Here is a 21263-nt window from a genome sequence, read left to right as displayed (position 1 = left end):
TACTTAACATTACAAAGCTCTATAGATACATATATATATATATATATATAGCATGCTTTCACACTCAATTACTGAACCCAAACAAAAATAAATAAATAAATAAAGTTGTCCTTTTTGGTGTTTTTTTCTTTTTCATTTTTTTATTTACTTTCTTGTTGATAGTTTAAGGCATGAATAATAAGCGGAATTAACGTCATGATATGGCAGCACATACAACCCAATCCTCATACCACTAAGGAATGTTATGTGCCAATCTTTATCGAGCACTAGAAAAGAAATAATGATGCCTACGATTAATAGGTAGCATGGCATGTTGTATTTATAAGACAAAAGATTAACTAATAAGTAGTAAATTTATAAAACTATATCAGAAAATTATGCTATATTGTTAATTAAATGCTTAAATTTATTTATTTTTTTATTAATTTAAACCCTTTAAATAAATAATAATTTAATATAATATCAAAATTTAAGATCTTGAATTCAAATTTTTTCTCTTTCAAATTACTTTCTTTGTTTGCACATTTTGAACATGCCAATGCCAAATTAAATTCGACACGTATTTTTGCCTCTTGTGTATCAAACTCAAGGGCCGACCATTCTCAACCAAAGGCGAGCCATCTGGTGGCAGTGACCATCAGATGTGATGGTTCGACCAATATCTCCAAATGCTATGGTTGTGCTGGCACCGACTAGCCTAATATTGTTTATTTGCTAATTTCGTACGTATTTTATATTAAGATTAAGAGCATGTTAATGGGCAGCTCCGCGTACTCATGTGTCACATCATCCTCAAAGTTATAAAGAAGTAACTAACTTCGACTTCAAGTCTTTGACCAAACAAGCTCCCATGATAGTTTTTAAGAGAATAAAAATTGTTATAATAATGTGTTAATATGTAATATGGTATGACAAATCAGATGTGTCACATCATAAGATGTAGATCGTTTTTTTATTTATTTATTATTATTTTTTTTTTGACAGTATTAGATGTAGATCGTTAAGATTGGCAATAACTTAACATATATATATATAATAGTCACCGTGCTTGCCATTCCATATTAATACACGCAAATGCTTGACCACCGTCATCCTCTGAAGTTAAAAATTGCTTGGCGTTAACCTACCTACTTGAACACTAATGTCCCAATACATATAAATTAAGGGAGTTCTTGTCCAATATGCCACCTTTAATTCCCAATAAAATATACATATATTTTTGGAGAAATGCTAACTTCCACACATTTTCTACTTCCTTTTTTCTACGTACACCTTGATATGGCGCTGCCACATCAAGAATATATATATATATATATATATATATATATATATATATATATTATGAAATTGATGTGTTTTTTGTGTTAAGAAGCATGTCTTTTCTAACTGAAGAGACTAATGCGACTGCGTCTCTGAAAATAATTTTTGCTACCTCCTGCATCAAAAAACTTAATCATTAAGATAATAATTTTTTGCTACCTCCTGCATCAAAAAACTTAATCATTAAGATAATAATTTTTTGCTACCTCCTGCATCAAAACTTGGACTAAACCATTTCTCAAAACAAAATAGATTTCTTTTTCGTTTGCATCGTCTCAAATCTCCCAGCCGAGACAGCCATCCCACCAAACAAAATGGGTCTCTGCTTTGCATCTTTTTGAAAAAACAATATTTCTCCAAAGAGAAAGAACTCCATTTTCACGCCATTTTGCATATCTCCATTTCGTTGTATTTCATGTTTGAATTTGCATAATCATGTCAATTAATTGAACATCATATTTGAACATCTAATTTATGTTATTGCGTGTGGCCGCAAATAGCACGTAAAACTTTAATAGTAAAGAAGAAACCCATTTTGTTTTCTAAAATCACCATTCATATATATTGGATTAGTGGTGACATACACCGGATCATATAAACTAAATTAAATTAGAATAATATTGTTAAGGAGATATTTATCCCCAATTTAGAGCGGGGCCAGATTAGCCCCTCGAGTTGGATCTTGGACTCTGAACTCGAGATTAGTCCCTGGACCTTGAGCCTTGGTTACTAGCAGCCTTCAGTATTTATTAGACCAGTCAAATCAAGTCAGAGAAGATGTCAGATGTCTATATTGAACCTTGTGCTTGACAGGGGCAAAATTGACATATAGCATATAGGGGTATAAAAGGGGGGTATCAGAATCTATTTTTTTTACTCTCTCTCTCTCTCTCCCCCATTTCTTAAGACACTTGACTGACTTGACCGTCGGAGGAGGCTTCGCCGGCCAACTCCCGGCAGGCCTTTGCTGTTTTGCAGACCAAGATACGGACGAAGGGACGTCTCTGATAATGCCACGTCACCGGACAAAAAATTGCATCAACAAATATGATTGCAATCATATGACCAATATTTTTCATTTTAGAGAATTAATTTAAATAATATATTTATGTAGTTGCACCCCCGTTTCCTTGAACCTTCGCAACAATTTCACTCTTCATCACTATATATAATCTGCTCTCGATCTATACATATGCATGCGCCCATTTCTTCTTCAACAAAGCTTTACATATATCCTTCGTTAAAACTCTTTCTTTCTCGAACATGTCCGTCGGGAGGAAAACTCATTCCAAGGCTGCAAATGCAGTAATCATCATCCTTGTGCTCTTGATGATCATTTTTAGCATCAAGGATACTCTTGGGGCTGCAAGGCCTTTGGGTGACATGAAGAAGACAGTTGGTGCAAACAACGTGTCATTTCCAGAAGATCGAGGACCAGTTCCACCTTCTGGCCCTAATCCTTGCACTCACGTTCCCAAATCTGGTGATGGACACAGCAATAAGATCGAAGTGAAGAAAATGGAGCTCTATAGCTAGCTCGCCGTACGTGTCTTGTAAGAACATAACTATATATTTTACGAAAAAAAAGGAAAAAAAAGAAAAGAAAAAAGAAGCAGCATAATAACTGATCTCTAGCTGTATGTCAAATCTTTATTATCTACTACTCTGTATAATAAATGTTGACTTTAATTAACAAGCAAATGGGTTATTTAATTAGTCGATCAGTTTTCAGTTTCCTTAGTTTTTCTACATACATGTTTCATACGTGAATTCTACCAAGAAATCTCCCATATTGTTTTCATGCAAGCCAAACTTTTTCAGTTACGCATGCCAAATTAAACATTTTTTACTTTTTTATTTAAAGACTTTTACATATAAATCTAGAGAAAATACCCTAGCTAGTACTGTGCAATGCTATTAATATAATAGTTCTATGAAGCTTTATATATTCTCAGCGGTTAAGAGCGTTGGAGACAACTTCCAAACCCGTATAACTGCAGCGTAATGGTGCAGTCACCTTCAATTCTCTCAACAAAAGCAGAAGAACGTACAACAAAAGCGAAGCAAATATAACTAAACAAATTAAAATAAGAAATGGCAAGTTTGAAAATTTTAAATTTTTTTTTTTTTAAAAAAAAAAAAAAATGTAAAATCTGTCCTTATGATGACAAGGATTTGCAATAAGATTCATACATTATAAAAATTTGATAAGAATTCACTGTGATAAACAATAAAAGCAAATGGGTCCTTATTCTCAACTTCCGTCCAAATTTGATGAAATGAGCTAGTTAATGTTCCATATCATATCCTCCAATCATACAACGACTTCTGTCACCCACAAATAAAATTAAAAATTAATTTTTTTTTTAAAAAAAAAACTTAAGGTGGTGGATCGACCAACCCCTTTGGGCAAATAGTGGTGGTTGAACTACATCCAATACTATAGGGATAGTTTGGTCACTCTTGAGCATATCTGAACATCGGGGGTGGTTCGGCTACACCCTCAAGTTTTTTTTTGGCCATTTGGGGGTGACCAAACCACCTACCCCTGATGGCCATGGGGTGATTAAGTCACTCGTGGGTCAATCAGAACCATCCTCATGGCCTTGGAGGTGGTACAACCGACCACCTCCTCTAGTATATTTGTGGGAAAACTTCACATACAACTTCTAATCTTTTATCAATTTTGCAATCATACGTACTCACAAACTTTAAATAGTATCAATTAATTTAGTGTATTCATTTTTTAATATTTTTCAATTTCACCCCTCAATTAGAATTTTTCATTAAATCCTAATCGATGGGTGCCAAAATTTCTAAAATACCACTTATTTTTTTTAGTAAAAAAGAAAAAAAGAAAAAAATTACAAAGATTTAGACATTAGTTAAGATTTAACAAAATTTGTAAAAATACCCGTGTCTGAATTTTTTCAAAATAATATATATGAATGTAGACTTTGCATGACCCAAATTTTTTTCAGAGCACACGTAACAGCCTTGCAATTATGAATGGACTTTGCATGACCCAAACGAACATCTTATGGTACTTATTTTGGGCTTCAAGTAGTTAAAAGCTGGAGTGCATGTTCAGTTGGGCCTGCCTTTTTTCACCTAACCAGAAAAGGTATCCACTAGGTCTGATTACATAGTGGGCTGGGCTGCCTTTGATACTAGTTTTAGGCCCATATTTCACATCTGTGGATTCAGGAAATTATTCGATCACAACCCCGCCGGCCAGTCTGCCAGATCGAAAACATATTCTAGAAAGGGAAAAGTGTAATTATTGTAACACTTTCTGTGAGTTAGGCTGTGATTCCCAATTCCGGGATTGAAAGAATAGGATTTATGAATGTTGACCGGAAGAGGAAAAGGCAATTGTACGTATTGCGATTGAACAAACATCATATATATATATATATATATATATATATATATATATATATATATACCATTAATTTATTCATAGCTTAATCTCTCACATTCTTTAAGTCGTATATAGTTCATCCTTATGTAATAATTAAGTATGCCGACCAAATTAAGATTGATGCCTCGGAATCTCAGGTATAATCTTTAAAGAGGAAAGCTGTGATATTCATATATATTACAAGTAAAAAACCCAATTGTTCAATCTTTTAATTACAATCAAACAATTGTTTTAAGCATGCATGTTAGCTTGAGACATTTGAATAAGTACGAGTGATTAATTAAACTCTATATTGAGTAATAGTAACAAGAGTAAATGATTTAAATAACCAAACCCTATAGACTTAAATTTTTAGCTACATATATACTTTTTATTAAATTTATTTAAATCACGACCAATTATCTCAAAAAAAAAAAAAAAAAAGTTGAAAAGAAAAGATAAATTCAACCATGTAATAAATAATTTAACAAATTTCACTTAAACATGTACTTCTTTATGTTTATCTCCCTAATTAAGCCATAGGATCAATTCTATTGTTGGTCAAAACTAAAAAGCAAAAGAGAACCACGCCTAATTCCCCAGATAAATTGTTCTTTCCTTTTCTTTTCTTTTTTGCTTTGGAGAGATCGATCTTACTCCTATAAGTATAGAGGCCCAAGAGTATTTGCTCCTTGGAAATCATCACTCCATCCTATTCGTAGAGCAATTAATTAACATAAGTACCCATATCCTTTCTTTCCCCATACAGTTAGCCATGAAAGTTTACAAAAAGAATTTTGGAGGGAGAATGATCTTTATTTTACTGATTGTGATGATCACTGCCACAACTCTTGCAGCTGCAAGGCCGGTGGATGGTGAGAAGCCAATTGTTCAAATTAAAAGAGGCCTTGTCCCGCCTTCCGCTCCTTCTGCTTGCACTGATAAGGGCCACACGGCACATGGTGGTGTTGTACACTGCCCCAACCATGGATAAAGCTTTCTTATGGATGGTTTGGTGGATCTGATCTCTACTTAATGGTAATTATGATAAGACTCAGAAATATAATATTATGGTATATTGGTACGTGTACGTACCCTTGGAATTATAGAAGTTCAATCTCTACAAAGTAGGTCGTTTTGATCGAGTTCTAATGTGTAAAGTTCATGACATGTAAGATATGCATGCATGAATGGTTAACTTAGAATATGTATATGGAGAGAAAGATTATATATATGTGTGTGTATCGGTGTATGTTCTTGATGATATGCTTTCCTTTATTAAGATGTAATGCACAATATTCTTAATTAATTAGGAAGTAAATAGGTCTAGCCGTTGCATTTCAGCTGGGTTAAAGTGGCTTAAATATGGTATATTGGTAGAAAAATTCTGGTTTACAACTTTTTTATAACTTGCAAGTTGACACGTTGAGGGTATTTATTTTCTTTTATTTTTAATGACGGACAATACTTTAATCACATGTCGACATGATGAAGGAGTTGTAAAAGAGTTATAAACCAATTGTAGGTCTAGCATTACTTATATTAATATATCTAGTTCTAGTGCTTTTTTCCCCTCTTAATTAACTATTCTCACATGCATGCATGATTAGTAAGTTCTACCGTTGTATTTGGATGAACAATTCTGAAAAAAAAAAAAAAAAAAAAAAATCAGAATTACATCCTTTAAATTAATGAGAAGAATTTCATGGATCTAAATTTTGCGGTTCGAACGAGAATATTTAAAAATCAACAGATTAAATTAATTAATGATAACAATATCTTGATAACGTGAATCGGTAATGATCATATATATATATATATATATATATATATATATATATATATATATATATATATATATATGATGCCTTGAAATTGGTGACAAAGACGTACGTAATGTATAGGAATTGTATAAGTACCGTAGGAATTATAATATTAGTAGAAGAACTTCCATAAAAATATCTTTCCCGTGAAATTAAAATTTAGAATCTAAATGTTTGATATAAATCCTAAATTTAGAATTTCAATAATTTTTTTTTTCAAAAAAATAAAAAAAAAGTCTCTGAACTCGAATAAGTAAATTAAAAATACAAGTCCCCTAAACTATAACTTTAAGTAAACTCCCACCTTAAAATTCGATCACTATCCAAACACGGCCCCCCTAGGGTTTGAAGTGTAACATACTGTCTTGATTTTCACTCCATACATTAATTGAGTGACCCTTCATGATCAACTTATTTATTTATTTAAGTTTTATTATTATGATTTTATGAAAATTAAATGTTAGAATATTAATTAAATGATTACATTTATTTATTTATTTTGTATCAACTTAAACTTTTGAGATAAGGAGTGACTTAAACATGGTATCATAATCAACCATAAGTTATTAGTTCGAACCCTAATTAATCATAAGTCATTACTCATCATTAATTTGCTTCTTAATAAAGTTAACATTCACCGTACGTATTATTTACTATTAGTAACATTTCACCCCTAACTACACTCATCCTTCTTCAACATCAGACGGTTGGAACCTCCACTTCGTTTTACGCCAAGCTTCATCCCTATGAGTTGGGATATAATTATATTCTAGAAAATATTCACTAAAGCATATACGATTTTCTACCAGTTTAATATTATATTACTTTCAAATGGTTAAGAAAATAAAGATTTGACATAAAGAGGTATTTTTCCTTCTTGTTTTTGACATATCTATAGAGGGCCGCTAGCTTGTTGAAGAATATCTGTGGAAATTACTGATAGAGCGAAACTGTTGAAAAGATTCGAGGAATAGGGATTGGGAGTGCGGGAACACCAAAAACTGGTTTGACCTCGTGAAAAGATTCAAGGCTATCTCTATAATTTCTACGTTTACTTCCCGTAATATTCAGTACGCAAAAGTCTTGGCAAGTCCATATTTTGGCTTTATAGCCTTTATTCTTGATGTGATCAGTTGAGAGCCAAAACCAGACATTCACAGAAAATAAAATAAAAAAAATAAATACCATCCCCTCCCCTCCTTTAATTCAAAAATAAAAATAATTTAAGTATGTTTGTTAATGTGTTTAGGAGGATATTTTTTGTTTTTGGTTTGAAACAGTGTTTTAATGTGATATATATAAAGGTGAATATAATTTTGAGTGCATGTTTATTTATTTTTTTGTTATTTGTTAATATTTTTTTGTTTTAATGTGATATAAACGTTAATATAAAGGCTTACAGCGCCCTTCGATCACGTACATAGCTAGCTTCCATGAAAATCATATGCAATTTGCTGCACAAGGTCACATATATGCACGATCGAAGTGCATGCTTTGAGGTAGAAGATGGCGAACAAATTAAAGCTCACGACAAGGCTTGCGTCATGTACATGGCAACAGGGATGAGAGTATATATATATATATATATATATATATATATATATATATATATATATATATATATATATATATGTCCAACGCGTTTGTCAACCTATATATATTTTCCAGGAACTTGCATCAACGATAACAGGTGGTTGACACATTCGCTTGCATGCAAACTTTTAGAATATATTCTAAATATATTTTGAATATAATATTATTAATTTATGTTTTTTAGTCCCGGTCGATTTGTGTTTTTTAGTATAAGCCGATTTAGGTTAATTTACCTGTATAGGTCGACTTATTTAGCTATAAATAAAGACCTTTACATAATAAACAATCAAGTTATTGAGCAATCCGACCGGAGTCTTCCACAAATAAATTGAGAAAATTAAAGACGTTTGGCATGATAAATCTATACTCTGGCACACTCAATTGTGATCGAATTAGTTGAGCAAAAGCAACAACGGCTAGGACCCGTAGAAATAAAAGCAACGATGACGTCAAACTGATCAGCACCACCTCTTATTTTATTTTATTTTATTTGTTGGAGAAACCAAAACATAACTTACAAAATCAAATAGTCTGGATGACTCCTTACCCGACTTAACTTGAACGTGAGGCATGGCCTTCACAAAAATATTCTCTAATGGAAACTTTATGCACATCTAGATGAAACAAATAAGACCAAGAACATACTTGAGCAACTAGTTGGTTTTAGGCTCACAACGCCTACTGATAACTGCCTAAGTGAGCTCATTATTTTTTTTACATAAGCCCTTATTTATAGTTGAATAAGTCGACCTATACAAATAGAGGGCTAATACATTGGGGACGGTTGTTTGTCCCCCATAAATCATTTTCCATACAAATAAACCTAAATCGACTTATACTAGAAACACAAATCGACCTAATTAAACTATAAAATATAAATTAATAAGGTTATATTAAGAATATATTCTAACACAAACAAAAATGTCAACTTTCATTTTTTTTCCCATTTGCTTAAAAAAAAAAATAAATAAATAAAAAAATCAGAAATGTCGATTGAGCCGCAAAATTGTTTTTCATAGCACTGCACCGAATTAATGGGAAGGTCTTTCGCTATTTATATTATTAGGAAAATGTTATTGTGAATGTTGCAGTAATTTCCTTTAATTTGTTAGATATATAGTTGTTTCACGGAAACAATGGAAATCACAATGTGAAATGAAGACTTCATGTTAGCCAGCATGAATGGGCAATCGATTAAGCGCGCGGCCGGAGTAACAGAATGCATAAGAATTTCACCTTCATTTCTGCAAAATTTCTCTGATAGAGATTGTCTTTTGATCACGTTTCCCGAGTCTAGCTAGCTCTCTTCCCAGAAATAACGCAAGCTTTTCAACTGTATATTATATATATGATGAAGCTTGATATATACTTCCCCCACCAAATTTTGATCAAATAAGTTGCTCTTGCAATACAACCATTTCTAGCTTCTTCGTTGAAAGGAAAGAAAAAAAAAAAAATGTACTTTTGGAGGAGAAACATTTCCATACCTGCAACAGTAGTGATGTTTTTGTTCTTGATTTTCATGGTCAAGCCTCTTGAGGCCACTGGGTGGCACAAAGCCAAAATATGGCGCAAAAATGGCTTCATTTTCCCGTTATCAACAAACTCCGGTGACACCTTCGGTGCGTAATCCTACCACATACATCCGAACACCAGGTAAGGGGCATCGCAACCAATGGCGGAGATAAAGGGGGGCGAGCAGGGGCGCCTGTCCCCCCCTAAATATCTGAAGAAAAAAAAAAAAAACCAATGTAATTTTTTAATCAAAACTCTATCCTGCCCCTACAAGGCTACAAACCCCTACAAATTAAATCAAAACATTCATTCTCTTATATTTGCTCAGAAGAAAAAAAATAAAATAAAATTCAAGACAGTTTAGCCCAACCCCAGCCCAGCTACAACAGCAACCTTAAAAAATGGAAGTTACCTTCAAATTTGGGCTGATATTGAACTAAGAAAACCCAATCCAAAACTAAGAAAACCCAACTGAAAACCAAAATTAGACACCATGAATGATTGACACGTCTCAAATCTTCCTCTACACGCTACTACGGTACTAGCAAATCTTCCTCTACACGCAAATGTTCCTGACTCCGCCCCTACTAAGACAGATTCCTAGCTCTGCCACTGATCGCAACAAGTAATCAACATGATGCTTAATTTAGCTGGCCGGTGATCGATCATCATCCTAGAGTCGTCCTATGATCACAACATTTGTTGTAGTTGCAAGAAAAATTATCCCGGCACATAAATAATGTTGTGCCTAAGATTTGTTTTATATTGTCGTTTGATCTGTAAGTAGTTTTCACTTTCAAGCTTGATATATTGTACCATTGTCATATCGTTGTAAAGCTAGCTAGCTAGCTATATTAAGCACTTGCGCTATAGTGTCATTATTTCTCCAGATAAATCACTATTTATCTTTAAGCCAATATAAAATGATTGATTTAATCGATTAATTAATATTCAAACACTCTATATCAGGTGTGACGTGTAAGTTTAAACTTTCTTTTAATAAGTAAGATCTAACACGTAAAATATTTTAAGTGAAATGAGAGAATAATTTATTGCTTTAACAAAAAGAGACGATTCCAATTGTCTGGACTAACTCATAATTAAGTTTTAGATCCGATCATTCTCTTTCATCATATTACTCAATTTGCTAAAAACTGCAGCACGCGTATAAGAAAAATATCAAAAAACACAAAGAAAAGCAAGAATCAAGACACAATAATTTAACGTGATTTAACAAAATTGTTTACCTTCACGGGAAATAGCTACGGTGTTTTTTCTTAATTAGTATCAAGGAAAATATCATACAAATTAACTGACGAAACAATCAATAATAAGTTAAATTGCTAAACAAAAAATCTTATTTGTCAATTAAATTAGTTAGGAATTGACTAGTCAATTATACACTCTTAATTAGATCATCATTAGTCATGAATTACCACGTCAATTTATAAGAAAATTGTATTAAAAATTACAATATCTGAATCATTTTTCTCACTTTGAAGCGTAATTAGTATAACACTTTCTGTTAGGAGTGTACAAGCGGAGCGGTTATAACCGCTTTAAAACCGCTAACCGCACAACCGCTTTCAAAATCGGTTATAAATAACCACTAATCACGTAGGCGGAGGTGGTTAGCGGTTATAGAGTTTGAGAAAAGCGGTTAATAACCGCTAACCGCTTATATATATATATATATATATATATATATATATATATATATATATATAATTTTGGATTTGTAATGTTTGAGTTTTGGGTTTGTTTGTATTTGGTTATTTGGATTTATTCTGTTTTAGATTTGTATTTGTATTTGGAGTTAGGGGTGGGCAAAACCGTGCAAAACCGCACTGACCCGCATGAACCGCCCCGTCCCTTCCGGTTTTCACGTTGATATTTGCAGGCACGGTTTGGATTTTGCCAAACCGTGCGGGGCGGGGCAGAGCACGGGTTTAGGATTTTTTCAACCCCGGATCCCCGCCCCACCCCGCCCCGCCTCGCACCGCATAAACCTAAAACACCTAAATATAAAAAACCCTAACCCCCCTGTTATGCGACTCAGGCTTCACTTGTTATGCCACTCACGCCTCACTTCAAATGAAATGAGTCATCATTTCTTCATCTTCGTTACTATTCAGGCTTTGGATTCTTTGAGCAGGACTGGAGGAAGAGTGGAAGACTGCAGCTGAGATATGTTGATTGTTGAGACGGCAGCAGATTTGGGAAAAGAAGACGAACGGAAAAGAAGAGGAGATGAAGGTTGAATATTCATTTTCGTTGATTATTGAAGGCCTTAAGGGTAAAATTGTAAAATGAGGGAAGTTGGAAGACTCTAGAAGCCACGTGGTGGATGAGGGTTGAAGTTTCTTTTAATGTGGATTACAACTATTAGTCACTCACTACTAACTCCAAAGTCCAAACGGTATGTTTTGCTATTCATTTTTTTTTTTTTGTTAAACTAAAAGCTTCAAGCTATGAATCATTTAACTCTAATTTCCCTAAACAAAAAAAACAGTAAAAAGTAAAAATGCTCGCAGGAGTCGCAGCCCCTAGTCTTCGTTTTCCTCATCTTCTTCTTTCATCTCAGACCATCTCTGTCTTTCTCGCTCCTCCACTTCTTCTTTTTCTGGTTATTCTAGGGTTTGCGGAATGGGGATTATGGAGAGCAAGAGCTTGATAGGCCTCGTGAATTGGATACAAAGGGCAACAAGCATGGCTGATTTTTCAACGCTCGCTTCAAGTCCTTCAGTTGTGACTCCGGGATTGCGTCATTGTTCATAGGTTGGTGTTTCCCTATTGCTATAATTTCTCTATGATTTATTTGGTTCTTGAGAAAATTGAGGAAACGAGAAATTCTATGATTTGTTTGTGATTTGTTTGGCTTTGGTTTGAATCAGCCCCGCCCCACACAACCCGCACCCCCCGCCCTGCATCACCCTGGCCCCGCACGAACCCGCCCCTCACGGTTCCACTCTGTAACACGCGGTTCACGGGTTGAGAATTCTCAACCCGCATGGGTGCCAGGCGGGGGTAAAAAGGACGAAAATCCGCCCCGCCTCGCCCATGCACACCCCTGTTTGGAGTTGGATTTGTTCATATTTTGGATTTTGGGTTTAAAACCTGCAATATATATAATTTTGGATTTGTTATGTTTTAGATTTGGATTTGGATTTGTTACTATTTTGATTTTTTTTGGATTTAAAACCTGCACTAAAACCAACTCAAAAGTGTTCAAAACCGGTCCAAAATTAGCCTAAAACCCAAATTAAAAAGCGGTTATACAACCGCCGGTTATTTACTCAATTAATAACCGCTAACCGCGCCTCGGTTAGCGGTTGCGGTTGGTAAAATGCAATAATTGTGTAGGTGGTTAGCGGTTTTAGCCAATAACCGCCAGTTATAACCGTTTGTCCACCCATACTTTCTATGAATTAGGTTGTTATTCCGAGTTCGAGGAATGAAAGAATTGGATTTAAGAATGTTGACGGGAAGAGAATATTAGAATATATTCTTAATATAATATTATTGATTTATATTTCTTAGTCTAGGTCAATTTGTGTTTCCTAGTATAAGTTGATTTAGGTTTACTTATATAGGTCGACTTATTCAACTATAAATAGAGACCTATGTATTGTAAATAATTAAGTTATTGAGCACAATATAGCATTTTAAACTTTACCCTATGGACGTAGGCCATAAACCAAACCATCTAAATTCACTGTCTCTTTTCTCTCTCTTGCTTCTGTTATTATTTCGCTTTTATTCTATTTTTAGATTTATACACAAATCTCAAGAAAAAAGAAATTGTATTGCAATTGAACACACACACACACACACACACACACACACACACACATTCATAGCTTAACCTCTCACATTCTTTACACACACACACACACACATTCATAGCTTAACCTCTCACATTCTTTTAGCCTTAGTATATCCTTATGAAATAAGGATGCCGATCAAATTCTGAGGACATATTCATAGCTTAACCTCTCACATTCTTTTAGCCTTAGTATATCCTTATGAAATAAGGATGCCGATCAAATACTGATGCCTCAGAATCTCAGATATAATCTTTAAAGGGTTTTTTTTTTTTTTTTTTTTTTAATCTTTAAGGGTTAAAGACATATTTGGTACCTATGGTTTAAAAACTTTATTTATTAGTACTTCAGTTTTATTTCACTTTACAGATGATACTTGAAATTCGGAAAAAAAACTGACTTGGTACCTCTGTCTATTTTTCTGTCCAAATTTTAACGGATTGCCACGAATCAACCAATGAGGATTGACACGTGACACAATATAAAAAAATTAAAATGTACTATTTCTTCTTCGTTGAAAGGAAAAAAAAAATGTACTTTTGGAGGAGAAACATTTCCATACCTGCAACAGTAGTGAAGTTTTTGTTCTTGATTTTCATGGCCAAGCCCCTTGAGGCCACGAGGCCACTGGGTAGCACAAAGCCAAAATATGGCGCAAAAATGGCTTCATTTTCCTGTTATCAACATACTCCGGTGCTACCCTCGGCGCCTAATCCTTGCACATACATCCCAACACCAGGTAAGGGGCATTGCAACAAGTAATCAACATGGTGCTTAATTTAGCTGGCCGGTGATCGATCATCATCCTAGAGTCATGATATGATCACAACATTTGTTGTAGTTTCAAGAAAAATTGTCGCCGCACATAAATAATGTTGTGCCTAAGATTTGTTTTCTGTTGTCCTTTTTATCTGTAAGAGCACTAGCAGCAGACTCCTAACTATTTTTCTTAATTTAGGAAAAATTTAAGAAATCAAACCACTTTTTTTTTTCCTATACAAAAACACCTCATAACAGCTTCCCTAGCTTTATCTTTCCCTATATATTAAAATATTATTTATTTACCTTTTACTTTTTTCTTTTTTCTTTTTCCTTTTATTAACTTTATTCCAGTCTCGAGAAGCATCTTCATTCCACCACTCATCTCCTATATCCATCACCCATCACCAAAAGCTTTCTCTGTAGAACTGAGTTTTTTTTTTTTTTTTTTTTTTTTTTGTGTGTGTGTGGTCTCTTTGTTTCGAAGCCTGGAATTTCAACCGCCATTACCGGAATTTCAGCCACGGTTTGGACCAAAGACTTCAAACTATTTGGAAACCGGTCCAAATGAATCAAACCCATTACCAATTCTAACCTCTCAAGCACAGGAAACAAATCCCCAACATCGAATTCGCTCTCTTCGCTCTCACTGTACGAATTTCTGGCATTTTTCCTTAATCCCCTGTCTCAAGCCCCACCACCCTTTTGCTTCCGTCTGGCCGGGAATACGTGGGACCCCTCAATATCGGTGGGCGGGGCTATTGTCCGACGCTTGAGAGATCGGTAGATAGAGCGAAAGAGAGTAAGAAATGACATGGGAGTGAACAGAGTGAAAACGGGGGCGTTGGGTGAGAGAATATGTTTGGGAGAGTTTGAAGAAGAAAAAGAAGAGCATGAGGAAGATGATGAAAACGAGGATGAATTTAAAGATGGGTTTTCGTGCGTGAAGGAGGAAGATGATGAAGACGAGGATGAATTTGAAGATGGGTTTCCATGCGTGAAGGAGAGAGTAGAGAAGAGCGAGTCAGAGAGGAGAGAGAGACATACTTTTTTTTTTTATTAAAATAATGTGTTGGGTAGCTATAGTGCTACCCAATGCCCAAGCAAGTCCATGAATAATTGGGAGGCTGTTGTGGCTTGTTTTTTGCAACTTTTTTTTTCAATTTTTTCATATTTTAGGAAAGGGAACCACTTATAAGGCATCTGCTACTAGTGCTCTACATTGTTTTCACTTTCAAGCTTGATATATTGTACCATTGTCAGATCGTTGTAAAGCTAGATAGCTAGCTATAGTAAGCACTTAAGCTACAATATGTCATTATTTCTAATTTTTGTTCTTTCATATAAATCACTATTTATCTTTACGCGAGTAGAAAATGATTGATTTAATCGATAAATTAATATTCAAACACTCTATCTCACATGTGACATGTAGGCTTAAACTCTCTTTTAATAAATAAGACCTAACGCATGAAATATTTTAATTGAAATGAGAGAATAATTTACACCTTTAACAAAAAGAGAGGATTCCAATGGTTTGGACTAACTCATAATTAAGTTTTAGATTCGATCATTCTCTTTCATCGTACTACTCAATTTGCTAAAAATTGCAATACACGTATAAGAAAAATATCAAAGAACACGAAGAAAAGCAAGAATCAAGACAATAATTTAATGTGATTTGGCAAAATTGTTTACGTTCACGGAAAATAGCAATGTACGGTGTTTCTTCTTAATTAGTATCAAGGAAAAATTTCATACAAATTAACGGACGAAACAATCGATAATAAGTGAAATAGCTAAACAAAAAGATATGATTTGTCAATTTAATTAGTTAGGAATTGAGTAGTCAATTATACACTCTTAATTATATCATCATTAATCATGAATTACCACGTCAATTTATAAGAAAATTGTATTAAAAATTACAATATCTGAATCATTTTCCTTACTTCGAAGTGTAATTAGTGTAACACTTTATGTGAGTTAGGTTGTGATTCCGAATTTAGGGATTGAAAGAATAGGATTTAAGAATGTTGACAGGAGGAGAATATTAGAATATATTTAAAATATATTCTGAATATAATATTGTTGATTTATATTTTCTACTCTAGGTCGATTTGTGTTTCCTAATATAAGTCGATTTAGGTATACTTGTATAGCTAGGTCGATTTATTCAACTATAAATAGGGACCTATGTATTGTAAACAATGAAGTTATTGAGCGCAATATAGCACTTTTGGGCTTTACCCTGTGGGCGTAGGTCATAGACTGAACCACGTAAATTCTGTCTCTTTTCTCTCTCTTGCTTCCGCTACTATTCCACTTTTATTCTATTTTAGTTTTATACACAAATTTCAACATGGCACCTCTTTTATTATAATATATTCTAAATATATTAGAATACATTCAGAATATATTATGAATATAATATTATTGATTTATATTTCTTAGTCTAGGTTGATTTGTGTTTCCTAGTATAAGTCGATTTAGGTTTACTTATATAGGTCGACTTATTCAATTATAAATATGGACTTATGTATTGTAAACAATCAATTTATTCAGTACAATATAGCCCTTTGGGTTTTATCCTGTGGACGTAGATCATAGACCGAACCATATAAATTCACTGTCTTTTTTCTCTCTTTTGCTTCCGCTATTATTCTATTTTAGATTTATACACAAATCTCAGCAAAAAGGCAATTGTATAGCAATTGAACAAACATCATATATATATATATATATATATTGTATACATGACTCTATTTATAAATAAAATAGTCTAAACATTACAAATCTTTTCTACTTCTACATTAACAATAATAAATCTAATTTATCATCTTATAATTCTTGTCTCTTAAGTACTTGTAATTCTTATCTCTTCAGTTCTTATAACTCTTATCCCAAAAAACAGGTCTAGACTTAAATATGGAATATTAGTAGAAAATTGTGGTTTACAACTTTTTATTACTTGTCAGTAGACATGTTGAGGGTATTTTTTTTTTTAAATGACGGACATTAACTTTAGTCACATGTTGACATGATCAACGAGTTGTAAAAAAATTCTAAACCAATTGTAGGTCTAGCATTACTTATATTAATATATCTAGTACTAGTGCTTTTTTCCCTCTTAATTAATTATTCTCACATGCATTAGTAAGTTCTACAGTTGTATTTGGATGAACAATTCTGAAAAAAAAATAAAAAAATAAAAAAATAAAAAAAAATCAGAATTATATCCTTTAAATTAATGAAAAGTTCAATTTCACGGATCTAAATTTCGTGGTTTGAATGAGAATATTTAAAAATCAACAAATTAAATTAATTAATGATAACAATATCTTGATAACGGTGATGATCATATATATATATATATATATATATGACCTTGAAATTGGTGACAAAGACGTATGGTAATGTATAGGAATTGTATAAGTACTATAGGAATTATAATATTGGTAGAAGAACTTCCATAAAAATATCTTTCTCGAGCGTGAAATTAAAATTTAGAATTTCAATAAATTGGTTTTTTTTTTTTTTTTCTTTAAAAAAAAAAAAAAAAAAAAAAATTAAGACTGAACTCAAACAAGGAAATTAACAATACAAGTCCCTAAACTATAACTTTAAGTAAACTCTCACCTTAAAATCCAATCCCTATCCAAACACAGCCCCCTGAGGATTAGCAGTGTAACTGTGTAACGTATTGTCTTAATTTTCACTACATACATCGAGTGCCCCTTCATGATCAATTTTTTTTATTTAATTTTTATTATTACGGTTTTATAAAAATTAAATGTTAGGATATTAATTAAATGATTATATTTACTTTTTTCTATCAGCTTAAACTTTTGAGATAAAAAGTTATCACTTAACATGATATCATAATTAACTGTAAGTCATTAGTTCGAACCCTAACTCTACAATTCACTCATAATTTGCTTCTTAATAAAGTTAACATTCACTATATTATTTACTATTAGTGGCATTTCAACTCTAACTACAACTCATCGATCCTTTTTTAACATTAGTCGGTTTGGACCTTCCATTCGTTTCACTCAAGCTTCATCCGTATGAGTTGGGATACAATTATATTCTAGAAAATATTCACTAAAGCATATATATGATTTTTTACCAGTTTAATATTATAGTACTTTAAGCAGAGAGAGGTGAAGAAGATGGTTAAAAGGTTGAAGGTTTCTATTCTTGGGTTGGTGGAGACTAGAGTGAAACAGGAGAACTTGTTGAAGATCCATGCAGCTATGGTTCCGGGATGGGAGGTTATTCATAACTATTCAGCGCATCGGCTGGGGAGGATTTGGCTTTGCTGGGATCCTAACCAGGTCTTTATTCACCCTATGCATATTCATGCTCAATCGATCACTTGTAAAGTGACATTGGTTGATCAATCTGGCTGTCGGTTGCTTACTATTGTTTATGGTGCTACTCAGGGTACTGAAAGAAAGACGTTATTTCAAGAGCTCCTCTTTGTGAAGGGGTTAGCGTCTCAAATTCCTTGGCTTGTTACATGAGATTTTAATGTGGTTAGAGCTTATTAGGAGAAAAGTGGTAAGGAAGGGTTTTCTAACTATGAACATGAGTTTATAGACTGCTTGAGCTGTTTGGAGATTGAGGATCTAGCTACGTCTGGCTGTTTCCATATGTGGACAAACAATCAATGTGGAGATGCTTTTGTTTCCAAAAAGCTGGATCGAGCCCTTTCTAATCTGGAGTGGCTTCAACAGTGTGGCAACACTGCTGTGGAATTTTTGGAGAGGGGAGTGTCGGATCATTCTCCAATCCTTGTTTCTGTGAAGCAATTCATTAGCTATGGTCCTAAGCCTTTTAAATTTTTTAATTTTTGGGCTGACCATCCTCAGTTCTTGGATTGGATTGCGGAAGGTTGGAGTATCAATGTAGAAGGCTATTCTATGTTTAGGCTTTATTCTAAGCTTAAGAATGTGAAGCGAATCTTAAAGGTGAAAAAATTGGAGGTTTTTGGGGGTTTGGGACAGAGAGTGACTCAAGCTAGGCGGGAGTTGGCTGCTGCCCAGGCTGCATTCCTCTCTTCTCATGGAGACGCTGCTTGGCTTCAAAAAGAAATAGAATGTTTGCATGTTCTGATTTCTATCACAGCTGCTGAAAAGAACTTTTTAAAGCAGAAGTCTTGGAATAATTGGTTGAATTTAGGAGATGGAAATGCAGGTTTTTTCCACAAGGTGGTTAAAGCTCGGAATTCCTCCAACCTGATTAAGGTCTTATTGGATGCTGAGGGGACTAGGGTCACTGATATGCAGCGTATTAAAGACATAGCTTTGGACTATTACCAGAATCTCCTTGGGCATACTTCTCATGAATTCACTCACGTGAAGGCTGATAAAGTTGCTAATTTGTTCTGTAAGAAATTCTCTCCTTCTTGTGTTGAGCGCATACAAGCTCGGGTGACTAAGGATGCGATTCAACAAGTTATTCTCTCCATGAATAGATCCAAAGCCTCGGGTCCTGATGGGTTTTCTGCGGGGTTTTTTCAACAAGCTTGGCCTATTGTGGGGGAGGATGTTTGTGATGCTATTATGGAGTTCTTCTCTTCGGGTAGGCTACTTAAAGAGGTCAACTCTACAATTATAACCCTTGTCCCTAAGAAAAAGAATGCTACTTCTATGGGGGATTTTAGGCCCATTTCTTGTTGTAACTTGGTCTACAAATGTATTACAAAGATTATGGCCAACAGATTGGTGGCTGGACTAGATGAGGTAATTAGCTCTAATCAAGGTGCTTTTGTTCCAAAGAGAAGTATAGTGGAGAATATTTGGCTTGCTCAAGAACTAGTTTGCAACTATCATAGAACAGTGGGTAAGGCTCGTTGCACTCTTAAGATTGACTTAATGAAAGCTTAAGATTCCCTTAATTAGGACTATGTTTTGCATTGCTTGGGCTGCCTTGGTGCTTCTACTGTCTATGTTAATTGGGTTAAAGAGTGTATCACTTCTCCTAGATTCACTCTTGCTCTCAATGGAACATTAGTGGGGTACTTTAAAGGTAGGAAAGGGCTTAGACAAGGAGACTCGCTCTCTCCCTATCTTTTTGTGATTGCTATGGAGGGTTTATCCCGGTTGTTGGAGGAGGTTGTTATTCATAACCCTTTTTTTGATTTTCATCCGAAGTGTAGTTCCCTAAAGCTTACTCATTTATGCTTTGCGGATGACCTCATTATATTCTCTTCTGCTTCTTGTGATTCTATTAAAGTCATCAACGATGTTCTTGAGGAGTTTGAAGAGCTGGTTAGGTTGAAGGAAAATCCGGCTAAGAGTTCGGTGTTCTTTGGAGGAGTTCCCTAGGGGGTTAAAAATGATATTCTTAATTTTCTGCACATGCATAAAGGAAGTTGCCTATTCGGTATCTTGGAGTTCCCCTTCTTTCTTAGCGGCTGACAGCAACTGATTGTGATGTTTTGGTCTCCAAAATTGTTGGTCGTATTGATTCTTGGTTAGCTCGGAATCTGTCATTTGCTGGAAGACTCCAACTAATATCCTCTGTTTTGCTTAGTATGTAGGTTTATTGGGCTAAAGTCTTTATTTTGCCTAAAAGGGTTATTTTTTCTTCTTCAGCAGAAATTTAACCGCTTCTTGTGGGGTGGAAAAGATACTAAGGCGCATGCTAAAGTTTCTTGGGATAAGCTTTGTAATCCTAAACGTGAAGGTGGCTAGGTTAGGTATCAAAAATCTGGAAGTATGGAATAATGCTTATATTTTGCAGCATATTTGGGCTCTCTTTACCAAAGCTGGATCTCTTTGGGTGGCCTGGATAGATGAGAATAGGCTGAAAGGAAAGAGCCTTTGGCAGGTTTCTATCCCCAATGATTGCTATTGGTGTTGGAAGAAGTTGCTGAAACTTTGAAATATTGCTAAACAATTTTTGAGCTTCAAAGTAGGGAGTGGTTCTCAAATTTTCTTTTGGCATGATAAGTGGCATCCTACCGGTTATTTGTTAGATTGTTTTGGTTCTCGTGCAGTGCATGACTTAGGTATT

At 34.1% G+C, this 21263-nt stretch overlaps 1 protein-coding gene across 1 annotated transcript; it reads left to right on the top strand.

The window, feature by feature from the left end:
* The first annotated feature begins 15051 nt into the window (after positions 1–15051).
* On the top strand, positions 15052–20572 carry LOC133856860 (uncharacterized). The gene is made up of 4 exons (XM_062291898.1): positions 15052–15246; positions 18398–18686; positions 18843–19987; positions 20147–20572. The coding sequence occupies exons 1-4, from the start codon at positions 15052–15054 to the stop codon at positions 20570–20572; spliced, it is 2055 nt and encodes a 684-aa protein (XP_062147882.1).
* Positions 20573–21263: the final 691 nt, after the last annotated feature.

Source organism: Alnus glutinosa, chromosome 14 (assembly GCF_958979055.1).
Source record: "Alnus glutinosa chromosome 14, dhAlnGlut1.1, whole genome shotgun sequence".
NCBI classification, from domain to species: domain Eukaryota; kingdom Viridiplantae; phylum Streptophyta; class Magnoliopsida; order Fagales; family Betulaceae; genus Alnus; species Alnus glutinosa.
Note: the sequence above shows the minus strand (reverse complement) of the source record. Positions and strands in the feature narration are given on the sequence as shown.